General features: G+C 44.4%; 1 protein-coding gene across 1 annotated transcript in view; it reads left to right on the top strand.

The window, feature by feature from the left end:
- Window positions 1-15,846, top strand: part of SKAP1 (src kinase associated phosphoprotein 1) — a 256,606-nt gene extending 240,760 nt beyond the window's left edge. Inside the window, exons 12-13 of the mRNA XM_036339230.1 lie at window positions 12,829-12,937; window positions 15,461-15,846. Coding sequence (XP_036195123.1) covers window positions 12,829-12,930 — 102 coding nt within the window. The 3' untranslated portion in view covers window positions 12,931-12,937; window positions 15,461-15,846. The remainder of the gene's footprint in view (window positions 1-12,828; window positions 12,938-15,460) is intronic.

The following is a 15,846-nucleotide window of genomic DNA, read 5'->3' as shown; positions in this document are numbered from 1 at the left end:
GGTGTGGGTTTTTTTTTGTTTTTAATGTCAGGGCTCTGAGGGAAAGGAGGTGTTTGGTGACATCTAGTGTCCATTTAGGACTTCCTCAGGCACCATTAGCCTCTGCTCGGCAGTGTGGGGGATGGGTGAGGTTATTGGGGAGGTAATTCGTGGGTAGTAAGTAGGGAGAATATAGGCCTGGGGGCTGGCTGCCCAAACAGTGTGATGAAACTGATCAATGCTTGTCAAAGAGCTATTATTCACCTCTGACCTTACCAAAGGGGGCGGGCAGGGGGGATACCATCGGAAAATATCTGTTCTTATTTATGATGATAAGAAAGAGAAGCAGAAGCTGTCCCCACCACCCCATTTCATGTTAACAAGCAGGTCAACGCTGTGCTGTGATGACGAAGATGATGATGATGATGGTGTTTTCTCTCATTAATAACCCCTATGGGAGGCTATAGAGTTCGGAGGATGGGAATGGGATTTGGGGTCAGCTGGAAGGCAACGGTCACACACCGGTCAGATTCGGTCGAGGCCATTCCTTTCCCCCAGACAGGAACCAATCGTCTAGAACAAACCCTGGCAGCCTCATTCCTTCCAGGTAATTTTTATAAATGAGGGGACACCCATTCCAAGAGAGGACAAAAGGGAGTGGGTGTTTGTGTGTGTGCGTGTGTGTGTGTGTGTGTGTGTGTGCAGATGCATGCATGTAAACCTGCTAATAAGAGGCCAAACTGCATATCAACTGTATCCTCCAAACCTGGCCATTTATTATAAAAAGAGAATAAAATTGGCATTTTGCAGTTTAATCTCCTTACTCCTAAACTGTTGTCCTGGATGGGACCTTTTACTTTCTACACACACACACACACACACACACACTCACATACACTCACACACACACACACTCACACACACACACACCTTTCAGTCAGGTGGAAAGTCCCAGAGCAAATAATTAACTGAGGCCTGGACAGAAATGTTTACCTAGAACCATATAAGCCGTGGCAGGTTTAGGTTCATGCTCAGAACAGCCCGATGCTTTACAAACTCCAGCGTAAAAAAAAAAAAAAAAAATTCCAGCCATTTATTTTGCAGTGAATTTATAACAAGTGCTGTTAAAGTCTTCGTCTTTTGACAGAGGTAATAATAAATTCACTGTTAAAGACGGTAGTTTAATTCCTTATACCTCCAATACTGCACAGAATAAACCATATTCATCACTGAGTAATTTTTTACCACATAAATCTTTAAAACTAACCGGTGAAGGCTGTTGAGGCTGAAATATTGTGAATTTATTAGATATGCCCATGTAGTATTGGATTCAGAGGTTTCCATTCGAATATATTATGGGGGAAATTTGTGTCTTTAACGGTGACATTCCCTCCATTTCCCGCTGCCAGTGTTATAACAAGCAGCTCCTCCAGAGTCAACCGCACGTGTGTTAGACAGAGATTTAGTAATGAACTCCTCACTAATCTGCCAGGGAGGCTGCATGGCATTTCGGGAGATGCTCTGTTTAAAAGGAGTCACAAAAGCTTTGTTTCTGTGTAATTATTTTCTCAAAAGGAACTCAGCTCCCCCCCCCCCACCCTGAAACCTTTGCCTGCCAGTGTTTCTTGGTAGTGTATGCAGTCAGCTCTCCAACCAAACTAGCAAAATATTGAAGCAAATTATAACCTCATTGCAAATGAGGTTATAGGATTAGCAATAAGGGGTTTGGGGTAATGGGTGAGAACACAGAAAAGCTGGGATTAGCAGACATTGCTAGACCTGTGGTATTTAAGGCTAATAAAAAGATTATATTGCCTATCAAACTAGAAATAAGACAATGGTTTCAGAAAACTTGTTCTTTAAAATCTTTCACCCTGACATATGACACAGTAATGATACAATTACATGCTCAGATTTGAACAAAAATCTTTTTACTCTACCATATTAATTTTGTGTGAAAATCTGTGCCTGTTAGATGATAATATTCTCTCCCTTTCTTATGATTTGCTAGCGACGTGACATTTAAACTAACCAACTGATTATATCAGATTGTAACACCCTCTCCAGCTTCATTAAGGAAACGTTAATATTGCTAGAATGAAAAATATATTTTCTTTCAGATGCAGAAACGTGCATCATCTTTTCAGCAAAGAGCTTCAGTGGCTTCTCTCTTCCCACTAATATTTTGTATTTGGGAAGGGTTCCAGATACAAAAAACTTCCAAGGAGCACTGAACTTGAAGATTTTTTTTTTTAAATAAAATAAAATAGGTTTCTAACTGTTAGAGGAGGAAAAATCTCCTGGCATGCAAGACTGCAGCCCATCAGAATAATTATGAAAAGACAGACCCGGCTAGAAAGATAAGCATAATACCAGCAATTAATATTCAGCATTCACATTATAGTCAAGAGGCTGTGTTTTTCTTTGTGATGTGGTGGCTCATAAGCTAAGAGTGTTGGGAGCCAGACTCAGCTCTGTCTTCTTTTTGTGCATGAGGATTAAGGAGAAAAAAAACAGCAACAACAATCCTGCCCCATCTGTAAATGAACCAACATCTTGATTTTATAGCTCTTTGCTCTGTAAAACTGGGGAATGAAACAAAAATTACTGGATGCCTAAGTAACACTTTAATTCTGAATTCATTTACGCTGTAGCTATGTAGTTGTCACAAACCATAATGCAGTATTTAATTAAAATAACAGAAGTGCATCTAGACATGTCCTGGGGTAGCTATCACCAAATTATAGTCTATGCCACCCGTATTTTATTTATGAAACGGCAGATTCTAAGGTGCAAATAGGCTAATTCAAAAGCATAAACATTTTCAACCTGCATCTTTACAAAGGCTTTTTTTTTTTTTTTTTCCTGCTGCGTCTTTAAATTTTTTTCCTCTTTCTATCAGGGCTTTTTCAGTGGGTTTGTTTGGATGTCCATAAATAAGTCTCTTTCTAACTCTCACTTTTCAACTATTGACCTCCTGAGTCTTCTAACTGTGAAATCCCCCGACTGTTGTCATGGGAAGGCTTGTGAGGTATCGCAGGAGCCACCGCAAGCAGGGGACATCTTAACGGAACCTGGGCGTGGGTTCCAAGAGGATAAGGAAAGAAAGCAAACCCTTTTCAGGCTCGGCGTGCTTGTTCCCATACGAGCTTCCTTACACTCTTTTCCCCCACCCATCAATACCAGCTTCCGCGTACACACTCGTTCTACTTGGTGGATGTTCGCATGCAGACAGACTGCTCTTTTTCATAAACGCATAGCATCTATCTTACACGCACCCACCATCTATCGCCTCGTTCACATCGGCTGTCCCATCCAGCTCCTTGTCTGCAGAATTATGTTCAGCAAGGTCCCGGCTTATAGGAAATAAATAATGAAAATGGAATGGACTGCGAAAGATAATCGAAACATTCAAATTGTTATTTTTCACTGTACTTCCCGCAAACAGAGCATCTAGAAACACCTAGCGAAGGTGCTGGCTGGTTCCTAAAAAGCAACGCCTTATGGCACATTCTGACCCCGTGGGTCTCCACACGGTATCTTTCCTGTTCTATCTCTCTGGCTTTTTGATACTCCAAGACCGTGCCATTTTTAAATGGGAAATGATGTGGTGTTATTTTCATTCTCCCTGCTTAATATTTGTCCTGTCTATAATGATGTTTTTGTCATCGTTGCTCCTCCATAAAATAATCCTGAGGATTATAAAATAGAAACAAAATTGCAATCACCGTTTTAAAGAAAATGGCCCCTGCGATTATTGTATAAAGATATTCCAATAATAGTATCATTTGATCACAGCCTGATCCTACAGCAGGTTCTTTTGGAGAAGGGGTTTCTTATACACACTTGTAATTATTTTAGCCCCTTTCACAGGTCACATAGAAAATTAATTTCAATCGCTGCTAATTTCCGTCCAACAAGAGTACGGTGCTTTAAACCACCCAAAATAATTGGATTCAAAACAAATTTAGGAAATTGAGTGTGTTAGAAAGCAAATAAAAATATCCTTTTGGTAAGAAGGAGGGTGAAAGTAGTAAAAATGGCCTTTTTCTTTTTTTCCTCCCTTCTTTCCCCTTCACAACTTTGCCATTAAAGTTGCACCTACAGCTAGAAGTTTGTCCGTGAAAAATGGTCATTTTGTTTCTCTGCTCTAAGAATGTTATTAAAATGCTAATTTAAAAGAAAAAGGAGTTAAATATCTAGCGATGGTGCATTCTAATTGCAACCATAATGAGCTCTCTAAATGTGCGTGCCCCTGACACACACAGAGCATAAACAGCAGTAAACAGATCATTAGTACCCGCGTTCATTTATTCTGGCGACCTTACCATGACCCCACCGAGGGTAGGGTGAAAAGCAGGTGGATCTGGCTGTGACACCCCCTAGAGGGATCCAGGAAATGAAGCTATAAGCGGTTGTCATGGAAACGCCTATGTGTGCAGATGATGTAACACACCGACAGGCCGTAGGGCTCCGCAACTGGGACGTTGCCTTTCCCTCGCCGGAACAATCTTGAGGATTAAATTATTCATTTCTTTAATTCACAAAGCAAAAGGAATCCTAATTTTCTTGATGTGCAACTCTCTTCCATTTGTCTAAGGTCTGGAACGTGGTGACTTGTCGTCCCCTCATTCTCCGAAACCTACTCCAAGCTTCCTTCCTATAGTCTAAAACCCCAAATCACAGAATCTGGCAAAATCAAGTGGGGGAAAGGGAGCAGAAATCTGACACGCCACATCTGTACTGAAAGAGAGAAAAACCTAAGATTTTAAGCTAAAATAAATAATGCAGACAGTGTCCCTTTCTGATGCGGGCATGTTGGCCAGACACTAAATGTGTACCTGTGCTGAACAAGATGGCTTTGTTTAGAGTAGGGCAGGGTCAAACCCATACCCGATGCAGACAGCGTGAAGCAGAGAGGCACCAGCCCCAAATGAACACATCACCCTCGCAAGGTGCGAGAAAAAGAGATAAGAGGGAACGAGCATCTGCTCACCCCCTCCCGTGTCCAATTGAGGGAATCGAGATTAATAAAAATAATTCTTTGGAGAATGATTCCACTCTATCCTACCCTGTTTTGCACCAAACAACCTCAATAACCTTACGGCAACAGTAGAATAACTTTTCTCCTTTTTTTTAAAGGAAGCAGAAAAGACCATCTCTGGAAATTATTTTAAAATAAAAAATATCCCGGCCTGTGCCTCCTCCCCAGCCCCCTCCCCATTGCACTTTAGATGAACCTGTGATATTGTAGCAATGGCCCTTGAAGTGCAGTGGGGAGGTGATTTAGGAGAATATTAAAGGCAATGTGGAGATTCAAGGCGCCTCTCTCAGGGAGAGCTGGAGAAATACGCAGCACAGATGGGCCGAGCAGATTAAACATTTCCGTCACATTGTTTCCAAATTGTGTTGTGGTGCCTGAGGCTGGTACTGCGGTCAGAGCAAAACAGAGCGGCTCAGAGCTGCGAGCTGCACAGTTTATGGAATACACATTAATACGCAGGTCTCACATGGCATCACAATCCTATCAGCTCCAAAATGGTGCTGTCTCTATTGTTCCTGAATTCTGCACTTGGCACCTTGCTGTCTCTCAACTGCAAAGTGTTTCCCTTCCCTTTCTCTTTTCTCTGTTCTTCAGGCCAAGTTCAAGTTGTGGGTTTCTTCCTTGTTTCTCTTTCCTTGCAGCCCCGTCCCACCCTCCCTCTTCCCTTCACAGCTCATGATTTTTCTGTCAGGCACACCATGCGTTTTGCCCGCCCTTCCATCACCGACAGTGTCCAGTTTGTACACAGGTCCTGCACACCTCCCTGGCCTTGCCTTGATCGTCATCCACCCATACCCCTTGCAGGACATCAGCTTCAGACTGGAGGCTCTGGAGTGCTCTCGGACCTTCCGTCTAGCTGACACATCCCTCTTCTCCTCGGAACACTTGGCCAGGGAGTGAGCTTTGTAGAATTGTTGCTCTGTACCCTCCCCCCCGCCCCCAATGGCTCTCACTGACCACCCAACCTTTCCATGTCCCCTTTCTTACACTCACGTACCTTACCCGCACTACCCCGAATCCAGGCTCATCGACCTCCAGGTTAGCAAATTCTCTGAAATGTAACAATACACTGGGTCAATTGAGGCAAATTTCGTGATTCATTTGTATGATTCATAGATCAAAACTCTGAATAATGGAGGAGAGAGAAAATGATGGCCAGCAACTCAAAACATGGTGTGAAATCGTCTGGAGAGGCCGCCAAGGTTTCAGCCAAGTCCTGAGCTCTGAGCTCTTCACAGGTTTCAACACCACTAACCCACTGTCCACCCAGCTGACCACTTCCTTTCTCCTTCACGAAACCACTTGTGCTGAAAAGCAGGCACCTGTTTGTCTTTGGTGAGCAATTCCTGTCCGGTCTTGTTTTTCTCAGCAGTAGGAAGGGTGCTGAGTTAGAGCCATCCATTTATTTAATCATTTATGATAGCCTCAGAAGGCATTACATTTCCAAAGCTGGATTTTAAGAGTAGAGAAATTGTGGGCCAGTCCAGAGTAGAAATATGATGTTTTCGGCTGGCCCTGGAATATTACGATCTACTCCACCGAGGAATTCAAACTCCCCACCTTTACTGATGATAATGTATGATGCACAAGCCCTCGTAGAGAAATAAGCAATCATAAACAAATAATTCTGTGATTGACTGGCCTTTCCCATACATCTATCAAGCATTTATTGATCTTTCATGTTAGGGCTGATCGATTGTCCTCTTGAAGAGGAATTCTGTTGTTTACAAGCGCAGATATAGTGAACTTCGGCGGTTAAAAGAACAAAAGTCTGAGACATTTTTCTGGGAATCTCGTCCCACGGAAGCTTGTCTAAAGCCCAATTCAGTGTGAAGAGAGGACATTTCTATTAGGAACGTTCTCGGGGGGAGCTGGCTGTGGCAAGCAGCTGGTTCCCCACGCCATCGTGTGCGTCTGAATGGAAGCTATGGGAAGACACCACAGCTTCTAAGTCACGGTGAAAGCGGTGGTGCCTTCGAAGGGATAAGCAGGCTTGGTCAGCATTTGAGGAAGAAACAGACTCTGCAGCTGGAGGCTGACACATAGGAAACCCAGCAGCAGGAACAGGGATTCTTGATTTCCTTTCATTGTATTTTTTCAAAAGAGGGAGGGAGGCCCTAGCCGGCTTGGCCCGGTGGATAGAGCGTCAGCCTGCGGACGGAAGGGTCCCAGGTTCCATTCCGGCCAAGGGCACATGCCTAGGTTGTGGGCTCGATCCCCAGTAGGGGTTGTACAGGAGGCAGCTGATCAATGATTCTCTCTCTTCATTGATGTTTCTATCTCTCTCTCCTTCTCTCTTCCTCTCTGAAATCAATAAAGAAATATATATTTTTTAAATACTTTATTTAAAAAAAAAAAAAAAAGAGGGAGGCAGGTGAAGGTGGCCATACTGGGCCAAAGTGCAGATCCCGGCCATCAAGATCATCGCATTTTCCCCCTAGAGCAGCGGTCGCCAACCTTTCGGACCTCACGGACCACCTCATGGACCACGAACCACCAGTTGGCGACCGCTGCCCTAGAGCACTGGTTTGTAAACTGTAGCAGGTTTATAAATCCTTTGAGAATCTGATCAAAGATCTGGGCCGCACCCCAGGGACAAGACACGTGTACACATGCACACCAAATTCTACACCAGTTTCAAGGAGTTCAAAGATTCCTTCACGTCCGTCCACGGACAGGCCAGGGGCTCACAGGCTCCAGCTTACGAATCTGTGTCCTAGAGGATGGAGACTTCCTGTTGTTGGAACAGCCTAGGAGTCACTGAGCCTAGAAATTGAATTCTCATCCAAGACAGGCTGGTCATTTCAGGTCATGTCTGTGCTACTCCAGGGGAGCCATGGAAGAGCTTATACAAATAGGAAGCAGCGGGGAGGAGAGAAATTAAAATGTAGCAATCATGGAGAAGGGGTATTTAATCTCTTTTAAGGCTTATGATAGGCGCCTGCTGGTTTCCCCCCTGATATCCCCTGACACCTACTGACAGGGTATTTGCAGCCCCACACAGGGACTCAGGGCCCTGTGACAGGAGGAGCACCGAGGAGGTCCATGATAGTCTTGAAACCGTAAACAGCAATAGGAAACCACTGGAGGCAGAGTCCAGCTGTGCGACGCGCCCGTGGTTGGTGGCCATACTGCTTTTTGTTTATAGAATTTGCTGTTCTTTTTATGGCAGGTTTGGTAGGGTTGTTTTTTCCTTGTGGATGGAGATTAGCAGCATAAATCCGTTGATGGCAGCGTGCAATCCCCCATCAACACTTCTGATGGTTGCTGTTGGTGAGGGCTGTGTCGATGTCAGGTTCACTCAATGCTCTGCTCACCCAGGCCAGTGGCTTCTCCATCCAGATAATGGACTCCAAGTAGCCAACCCTCCTTTTTAAGACTCCTTCATTTGGGGGGGGGTCAGTGAGGTGAGGCAGAGTTGATGTTGAGGGGAACAGATGTTTCATCAAGCCTAGAGATACTAATGACGAGAACAGACCACACAATGTACTATTTTCAGTGAAAGTCTTCTTAAAAGACTGTGGCAAGAAGCAAGCCCTGATGTGAAGGATTTTTTAAATAGCTTTTTATATTCTTATCTAAAGCATCTTCAATGAACAGTTTTGTATAATTAACATTTTAGCTCTACCATACACAGTGTATATGGAGTTACAGCATGGGGAGCCTTTGTAATTCTGATTCCCTGACATTGTCACCTGTAGGTATGTATCCCCATAGTGAGTATTTGAGGTCTTCCAGGAATGTCTGCACATTTTTCTTGTCTTTCCAAACATCTGGGCAAAAAGAAGTCAAACTTTATTTGAAATGTTGATCCCAAGAATTCAGGCCTCTCTGCCTTCCCAAAACTAATCCAAGAATCAGCAACTTAATAAAAAATGCAGTAAATTAACACCTCTAGACAAGAGCAGAGTTCATTCAGAGCTGGGGTCTGCCTGGCTGAGCCAGGACTCTCTCCATTTTAATAGTTTAATAAAAATTAGCATAATTAACGAACATCTGTATGATCCAGAGTGGTGCAATTTGGCACTTGGAAACGAGGGCTTAAACATGATTGCTGTGAGTTTAATGTTGTTTTAATTCTTTTTGGCACTGTGCAGTGAAATAAACGTTTGGTGGTGATAGTTCTCGGCCGGATCTCATTTGCATTTTTCTCCCTTTGATTATGAGCAATTGTGGACTCCCCAGCAATTCATCAAAGTAGAAATTATTTTAAAATACCTCGTGGTGTTCAGACTGGGCTGGAGCAAAGCATGGGGGTGGGGGGCAGTGAAAGAGAAGACTGGAAATGCTCCATTCATGCTTTAAACATCTCAGCCCTGCAGCCCTTTTCGGGTATCCAGCCAAGGGATGAAATCTGGAAAAGACAGTCAGACCTCAGGACCTGTAGGTGCTTTGATTAAGCTCCGAGGCTCCCACAGCAGGATACATATGGTCTCTGAGACTCTGCCTTCCTCCTTACACTTCTGCCGGCATTTTTGTTTTGAAGGGCAGAGAGTTGATTTCACTCATTTCAGTTCTCACCACTGTGGTGAGGCTGCCACATCTGTGATCGACAGGGTCAGTGTTCCCCTCGAGCAAGAGCACGGTGACTGGGAGCCGCGTCTTGGCCGGTGTCATGCCGTGCCTCATCTGCATCCTGTTTGCACCCTCTTTGAGTTGACGGTGCACCTTCCCCAGGCCTGGTCCTACTCCTGGCATTAGGCTAAAGGGCGATGTCAGAGTCAGGAGTCGTGACTAGTCCCTACGGAGAGGAAGTCCTCTCTGAGCCCCTCAGGTGATGAAGATGACAGCATCTGGTAGGTAGAAGGCCACTCTTCACACATGTTTAAGCAAGCTGGCTGTGATCAAAAGGCTGTCAGACATCATGCCCTCCCCACCTGTGAGATAACAGAACTAAAGCTAGAGTTTGTATGAGTTCCAATGAGAGAAGACAACAGAGGATGTGTTTACCCTTTGCAACAAGGCCCTGTAGACATGGCCATTGCAGTGACATGCTAACACAAGACAATACTGCAAGAAAACTTACGGCAGAAACTGCCCTAAGTGTTAGGAGGTGGACCGGAACATAACTTGTACTGATAGAAGCTTTAAAATGTTCTAACAGCACAGGCTAAGGAATTCTGGGTAATTTCCCATAAGGCAGTGCAGACAGTAGGGGAGTTGGTCTGGGGGGGGGGGGCGGAGAGGAAATAAGGTCTGGTGGGGAGAGGCAGTAGACACATTCATTTATTTCAGACGGATTTTTAAAGATAATTCTCTGTTTCTTTTAGGGCCAACTCAAAGGTCTCACTTCTTTTGCCATTTGAGTCTGTCTTCATGGTACTTAGGGAGCCATTTGGGGAAAATGTCTCCAAAGGCAGTTGCTCTCTTCCTGCCACAACCAGTTCAATCACCAGGAGAATATTTTGTAGTTAGTTGTAACTACATCTGCTCAACTGAGAGTACAAATCCCCACTGCTCCCTTCATTTCTTCATAACCTCATTTAACAAGTGTTTTTTTGGCCCCATTCTGTGCTGGGTACCACACTGAGTGCTGGGAATACAACAGCAAACAAAACCAACAAGGTCCCAGCTCTCACAAAACTCTCCACCTAGTGACTGGCACTGAGGCAAAAGCAGACCGATACAAGACAACGTGATGAGCTCATTTCCAGGGAAGCGTAGGGCACAGCCCTGTGGATCTCATAGTCAGAGGGGCCCCACGCAGTCAGAGAGTGAGTGGCAAGGAGAGGTTTCTAGAGAATCTAGAAAGACTCAGGAATTGAGATCTGAGAGCTGCTTAGGAGTGAGCCCATGAGAGGGAGAAGGGAAGTAGAAGCTAACGGCAGAGGAAAGGCTCCAAGATGAGAGAGGGTGTAGCCATGGGAGCAGCTGAGACAAGTTCTGTTTAACTAAGGGTCCACTAGACTTAGGGGGTAAGTGAAAGTGCTAGGCAGTGGTCGGGAACAGGTCATGCAGGGCCTTGTCCACCTTGTTAAGAAGTTGGCAATAAATAGGCAGTGGGAACCCACTGAAAGGTTTTGAGCAGGGCAGTGACATTTCAGAAGGATTCTGGCTGCAGAATGAAGACTAGATTGGGGGAGAATGAGAATGGAGATACAGAAACAATTTGGAGGTTATTTCTATAGTCCTCCTGAGAGACGACTGTGACATGACTCTAGAATATTGTCAATGGGCATGGAGAGAAGTGGGTGGATCCCAGTAACATTTTGGAAAGAGAACTGACAGGACTCAAGGGCTGATTGGAAAAGGAGGGTGAAATTGGAAATGACTCTCGGGTTTCTGGCTTGAGTAACTGAGTTCATAGTGGTGCCATGTCCTGAGATAGAAGAAACAGGAGGGATAGAAAGTTTGGGGGTGGGAATGGAAATAGAAGCAGGGTGATGGGTTAAATTTAAGATATATTGAGTGTGAGCAGCTTGGCATACACTTGGGTATTGGGAATCCATCATTTAGATCTGGGCTGGAGCTATGGTTATGAGTCATTTGCACAGATATTAGTAGCTAAACCACAGAGGTATATAAGATTGCTCAAGGAAAGTGCATCAAGTCAGAAGGTTAGGACAGAACCCTGGAAAACAACCACATTAACCTCAACCCGGGCATGTGCCCTGGCCCGAGGACCTCTTGGTTCCTGGGTTGATGCTCAATCGCTTAGCCTGCCTGTAATTATTAATGTACCTGTCAACCTCCCATCGCTAATGTTTAGAGCACCTACTACGTATCAGTTACTTTGAATTAATTGTTTTTACTTCTGTGGCGTCACTTATGTCCCCACCACATAGGGGAGGGGTGATAGTCACCCCACTCTTACAGAAGAGGAAGTTAAAGCTAGGAGAGCTTAAGGTCATATGGCTACTAAATGACCAAGTGGGGATTAGATCCCAGTCTGTCTGACTCCATAGCCCATTACTCTCTGCTATAAGCTCCCAGGGAGCAAGCAGTGTTCTGAGTCATCATTATACATCTCATGGGAACTCAAACAGCACTTTGCACATAGAAGATGCTTGGTAAATATTGATTTGAACTATGACCTGACTCCCTGAATATTTTTAGTGTTCTGGCATTTCAGGGTGTGTCCAACTTTCTATGGGAAAGAAAGAAAGAAAGAAAGAAAGAAAGAAAGAAAGAAAGAAAGAAAGAAAGAAAGAAAGAAAGAAGGGAGGGAGGGAGGGAGGGAGGGAGGGAGGGAGGGAGGGAGGGAGGGAGGGAGGAAGGAAGGAAGGAAGGAAGGAAGGAAGGAAGGAAGGAAGGAAGGAAGGAAAGGGAGGAAAGGGAGGGAGGGAGGGAGGGAGGGAGGGAGGGAGGGAGGGAGGGAGGAAGGAAGGAAGGAAGGAAGGAAGGAAGGAAGGAAGAAGGAAGGAAGGGAAGGAAGGAAAGGAAGGGAGGGAGGAAGGAAGAGAAGGAAAGGAAGGAAGAGAAGGAAGGAAGGAAGGAAGGAAGGAAGGAAGGAAGGAAGGAAGGAAGGAAGGGAAGGAAGGAAAGGAAGGGAGGGAGGAAGGAAGAGAAGGAAAGGAAGGAAGAGAAGGAAGGAAGGAAGGAAGGAAGGAAGGAAGGAAGGAAGGAAGGAAGGAAGGAAGGGGCTCTTTACATTCAGCAAGGCATCAGATGTGCTAAGTTTACAGTGTAGACAGGAAGATGGCAAAATGAAAACAGTTTGCTTTCCTCCTCTAGATGACTTCTTTAAATTTAATAATCCCATCAAGGGTGTTAACCACCCCACAGAATCTCCCATGCAGTCACATAAGAGATTACCTGAAGCATGGCCAAATTCCAACTGAAACCATTCCCTCTTCATTTTTCAGGAGCATAACATGTATGGCTGGTGGGTAGGAGAACTGAACAGCCTCATTGGGATTGTTCCAAAGGAGTACCTCACAGCTGCCTTTGAAGTAGAAGAAAGATGAAGCCCAGGTAGCCGAACTATTGCCAATGAATGTGTTGGCCGTGCCTTTGTTTCTCTGTGAAGGATGAGAGTTGCCAGTGAAGTAGCTTTGCTTCATTTCCAAAGGTGATGCTAATAATTCACCACTGAAAGATGATGATTCTGGAATTGTTTTTCCTAAATTAGGGGACTGTGTCAGTTATGATTAAGTGCAACTACATGTGACAGAAAACTCAAAATAACTGATTTAATTAACATGGAAATTTATTTTTCTCTTCTGTAAAAACCCAGAGGTAAGTAATACAAGGCAACTAGGTCCCAGGTACCTTGCTTTTTTGTTGTTGTTTTTTGTTTTTGCTCCACTGTGTGTGGCCAACATTCCTAAGGTTACCTCATGGTCTAAGACGGATGTTCCAGCTCCAACTATCATGCCTGTTTCCTACTCAGCAGAAAACATAAAATAAAAGGAAAAGGGCACACCTTCCCCTTTAAGGACACTTCACAGATGTTGCACATACCACTTCTGCTTACGTTCCTTTGGCCAGAACTTAGACCAGCCGTGGGCAAACTATGGCCCGCGGGCCGGATCCGGCCCGTTTGAAATGAATAAAACTAAAAAAAAAAAAAAAAAAAGACCGTACCCTTTTATGTAATGATGTTTACTTTGAATTTATATTAGTTCACACAAACACTCCATCCATGCTTTTGTTCTGGCCCTCCGGTCCAGTTTAAGAACCCATTGTGGCCCTCGAGTCAAAAAGTTTGCCCACCCCTGACTTAGACACACAGACAGAAAGACAAAGCTGCAAAGAAAGCTTTATTGTGTCTAGCTTAAAAGTGGAAGATGGGTTCATTCATAAAATAAAAAGGGGAGAATGGATATTGGGGACAACTAGGAATCTGTGCCACAAGCATGGGTCTAGATCCCAGCTCGCAAATCCAGGCATGGCACTATTTCCCCCAAATGCCCATGTATTACAATATGATTGGCGAGCCCAGTATGAAGATTCCTAGGGAACATAAATTAACTTTTAGGTAATAAAGAATATGGCTTTCATTTTATGAGCAAAAACCACATCATATTTTAAAATAGTTGGGTAAGTGCTTGCTTTGGGTAAGACAATGTTGCAATCGCTTTGGCATGGAATGGGTTTTGTTTAGAATTAGGATGGTGATAGAGGGCACCCAAAGCTAGCATGATGTCACTAGCTCCATCTTCCGGCCTGAAATGGGAGCCGATTTTATTGCTGGGGGTGAGGGATGACATGTGTGACAGTAATACAAACTGTCTTTGGAATCTTCCAGACCAGGTGGATTCTTTTAGGAAAATACATAAGGATAGATCTTACTTTCAGATGCCCTTGTACGACCGTAAAGCACCAGTGCAGACCTGTCGCACAGGTGTGACTTCATGACTTTCCCAATGAGGGCTCATTTCCTGGCCAGGAATGTAGAAGGGTTGGAATTTTTCTCTCAAATCTAAGCAGATTCACAAGTTTGACTGATTTATTTATTGACAAAGTTGTTTATCTCCTCATTCTCTTTGACCCAACAATTCCACATCTAGGAGTTTATCCTACAGCTACACTTGCACACACGCAAAATGTTCGTCACACAAGGTTGGTTGTTTGTAATAACAAACCATTGGAAATAAACTAAATGTTCAATAGAGAACTAGCCAAATAACTGTAGTACATTCATAGAATCGAATACTATGCAACAGTAAAAAAGAAAAAAGAAATTCTCTGCATTGATATGGAATACATTCTAAAATATGTTGGTAAATAAAAAATTTAAAAAGTAGCAAAGAGCCGAAACCGGTTTGGCTCAGTGGATAGAGCGTCGGCCTGCGGACTGAAAGGTCCCAGGTTCGATTCCGGTCAAGGGCATGTACCTGGGTTGCAGGCATATCCCCAGTGGGGGATGTGCAGGAGGCAGCTGATCGATGTTTCTCTCTCATCGATGTTTCTGGCTCTCTATCTCTCTCCCTTCCTCTCTGTAAAAAAATCAATAAAATATATTTTAAAAAAATAAATAAATAAATAAAAAGTAGCAAAGAAAGGTAGGCCTAACTTACTCCACTCATGTAAAAAGGAAGTTTCCAATTGCTTATAAATGTACTAGAGGCCTGGTGCATGAAATTCGTGCACCAGTAGGGTCCCTAGGCCTGGCCAGTGATCAGGGTAAATCTGTGGGGCAACTGGTGGGGTGATTGGGGCCTGGCACCACCTGCTTGCCAGCCCCCGCCGCTGGTCGGGGCCTGCAGGCTGGGAGCAGCTCCTGCATTGAGCATCTGCCCCCTGGTGGTTAGTGCATGTCATAGTGACCAGTCTTCCCACCAGTCATTCTGCCATTTGGTCTATTTGCATATTAGGGTTTTATATAGATAGATGAGATGCTCTGGAAGGAAAAGAAAATGCTAACGCTGGTTGCCTCCAAGGACAGAGAAGCTGTATGACTGTGAGACAGGGAGACACTTTTTACTCTGCGCCCTTTTATGCCTTCTATATTTTAAATCAGACATGCAAATGTATGTGTTTTTCCTCCTGTAGGACATGTATCCTTCTCTCTAGCCTGCCTTTATGAAGAAACTGATCATCAAGAACTCCCACTTCCCACCTCTGCTACCCCACCAACACCACGGACTCTTCTCTTTCCGGAAGAGACCACGTCCCCGACACCTGTTAGTAACTGTAAACCATCGAAGCACAAGTGGGAAGAGGCATAGTCAGCAGACCTGTTACTACACCTGCCTTGTCACAGCTCATTCCATCTCTAAACATGCCCGCACAGCCACGTCCGCCCTTCCCACAGGCTTGTCACAGAGAAGGCGAGAGAGAAGGAAACCTCCTGTCGAAGGTTTTTCCTTTGGAGAAGGGAGTCTCTGCTTGTTTTGTCTGATTTGAAAAGCACAAATAAATTTCTGATTTGGCTCCTG

Source organism: Myotis myotis, unplaced genomic scaffold (assembly GCF_014108235.1).
Source record: "Myotis myotis isolate mMyoMyo1 unplaced genomic scaffold, mMyoMyo1.p scaffold_m19_p_17, whole genome shotgun sequence".
NCBI lineage: Eukaryota > Metazoa > Chordata > Mammalia > Chiroptera > Vespertilionidae > Myotis > Myotis myotis.
This window is presented reverse-complemented; position numbering and strand designations above follow the sequence as displayed.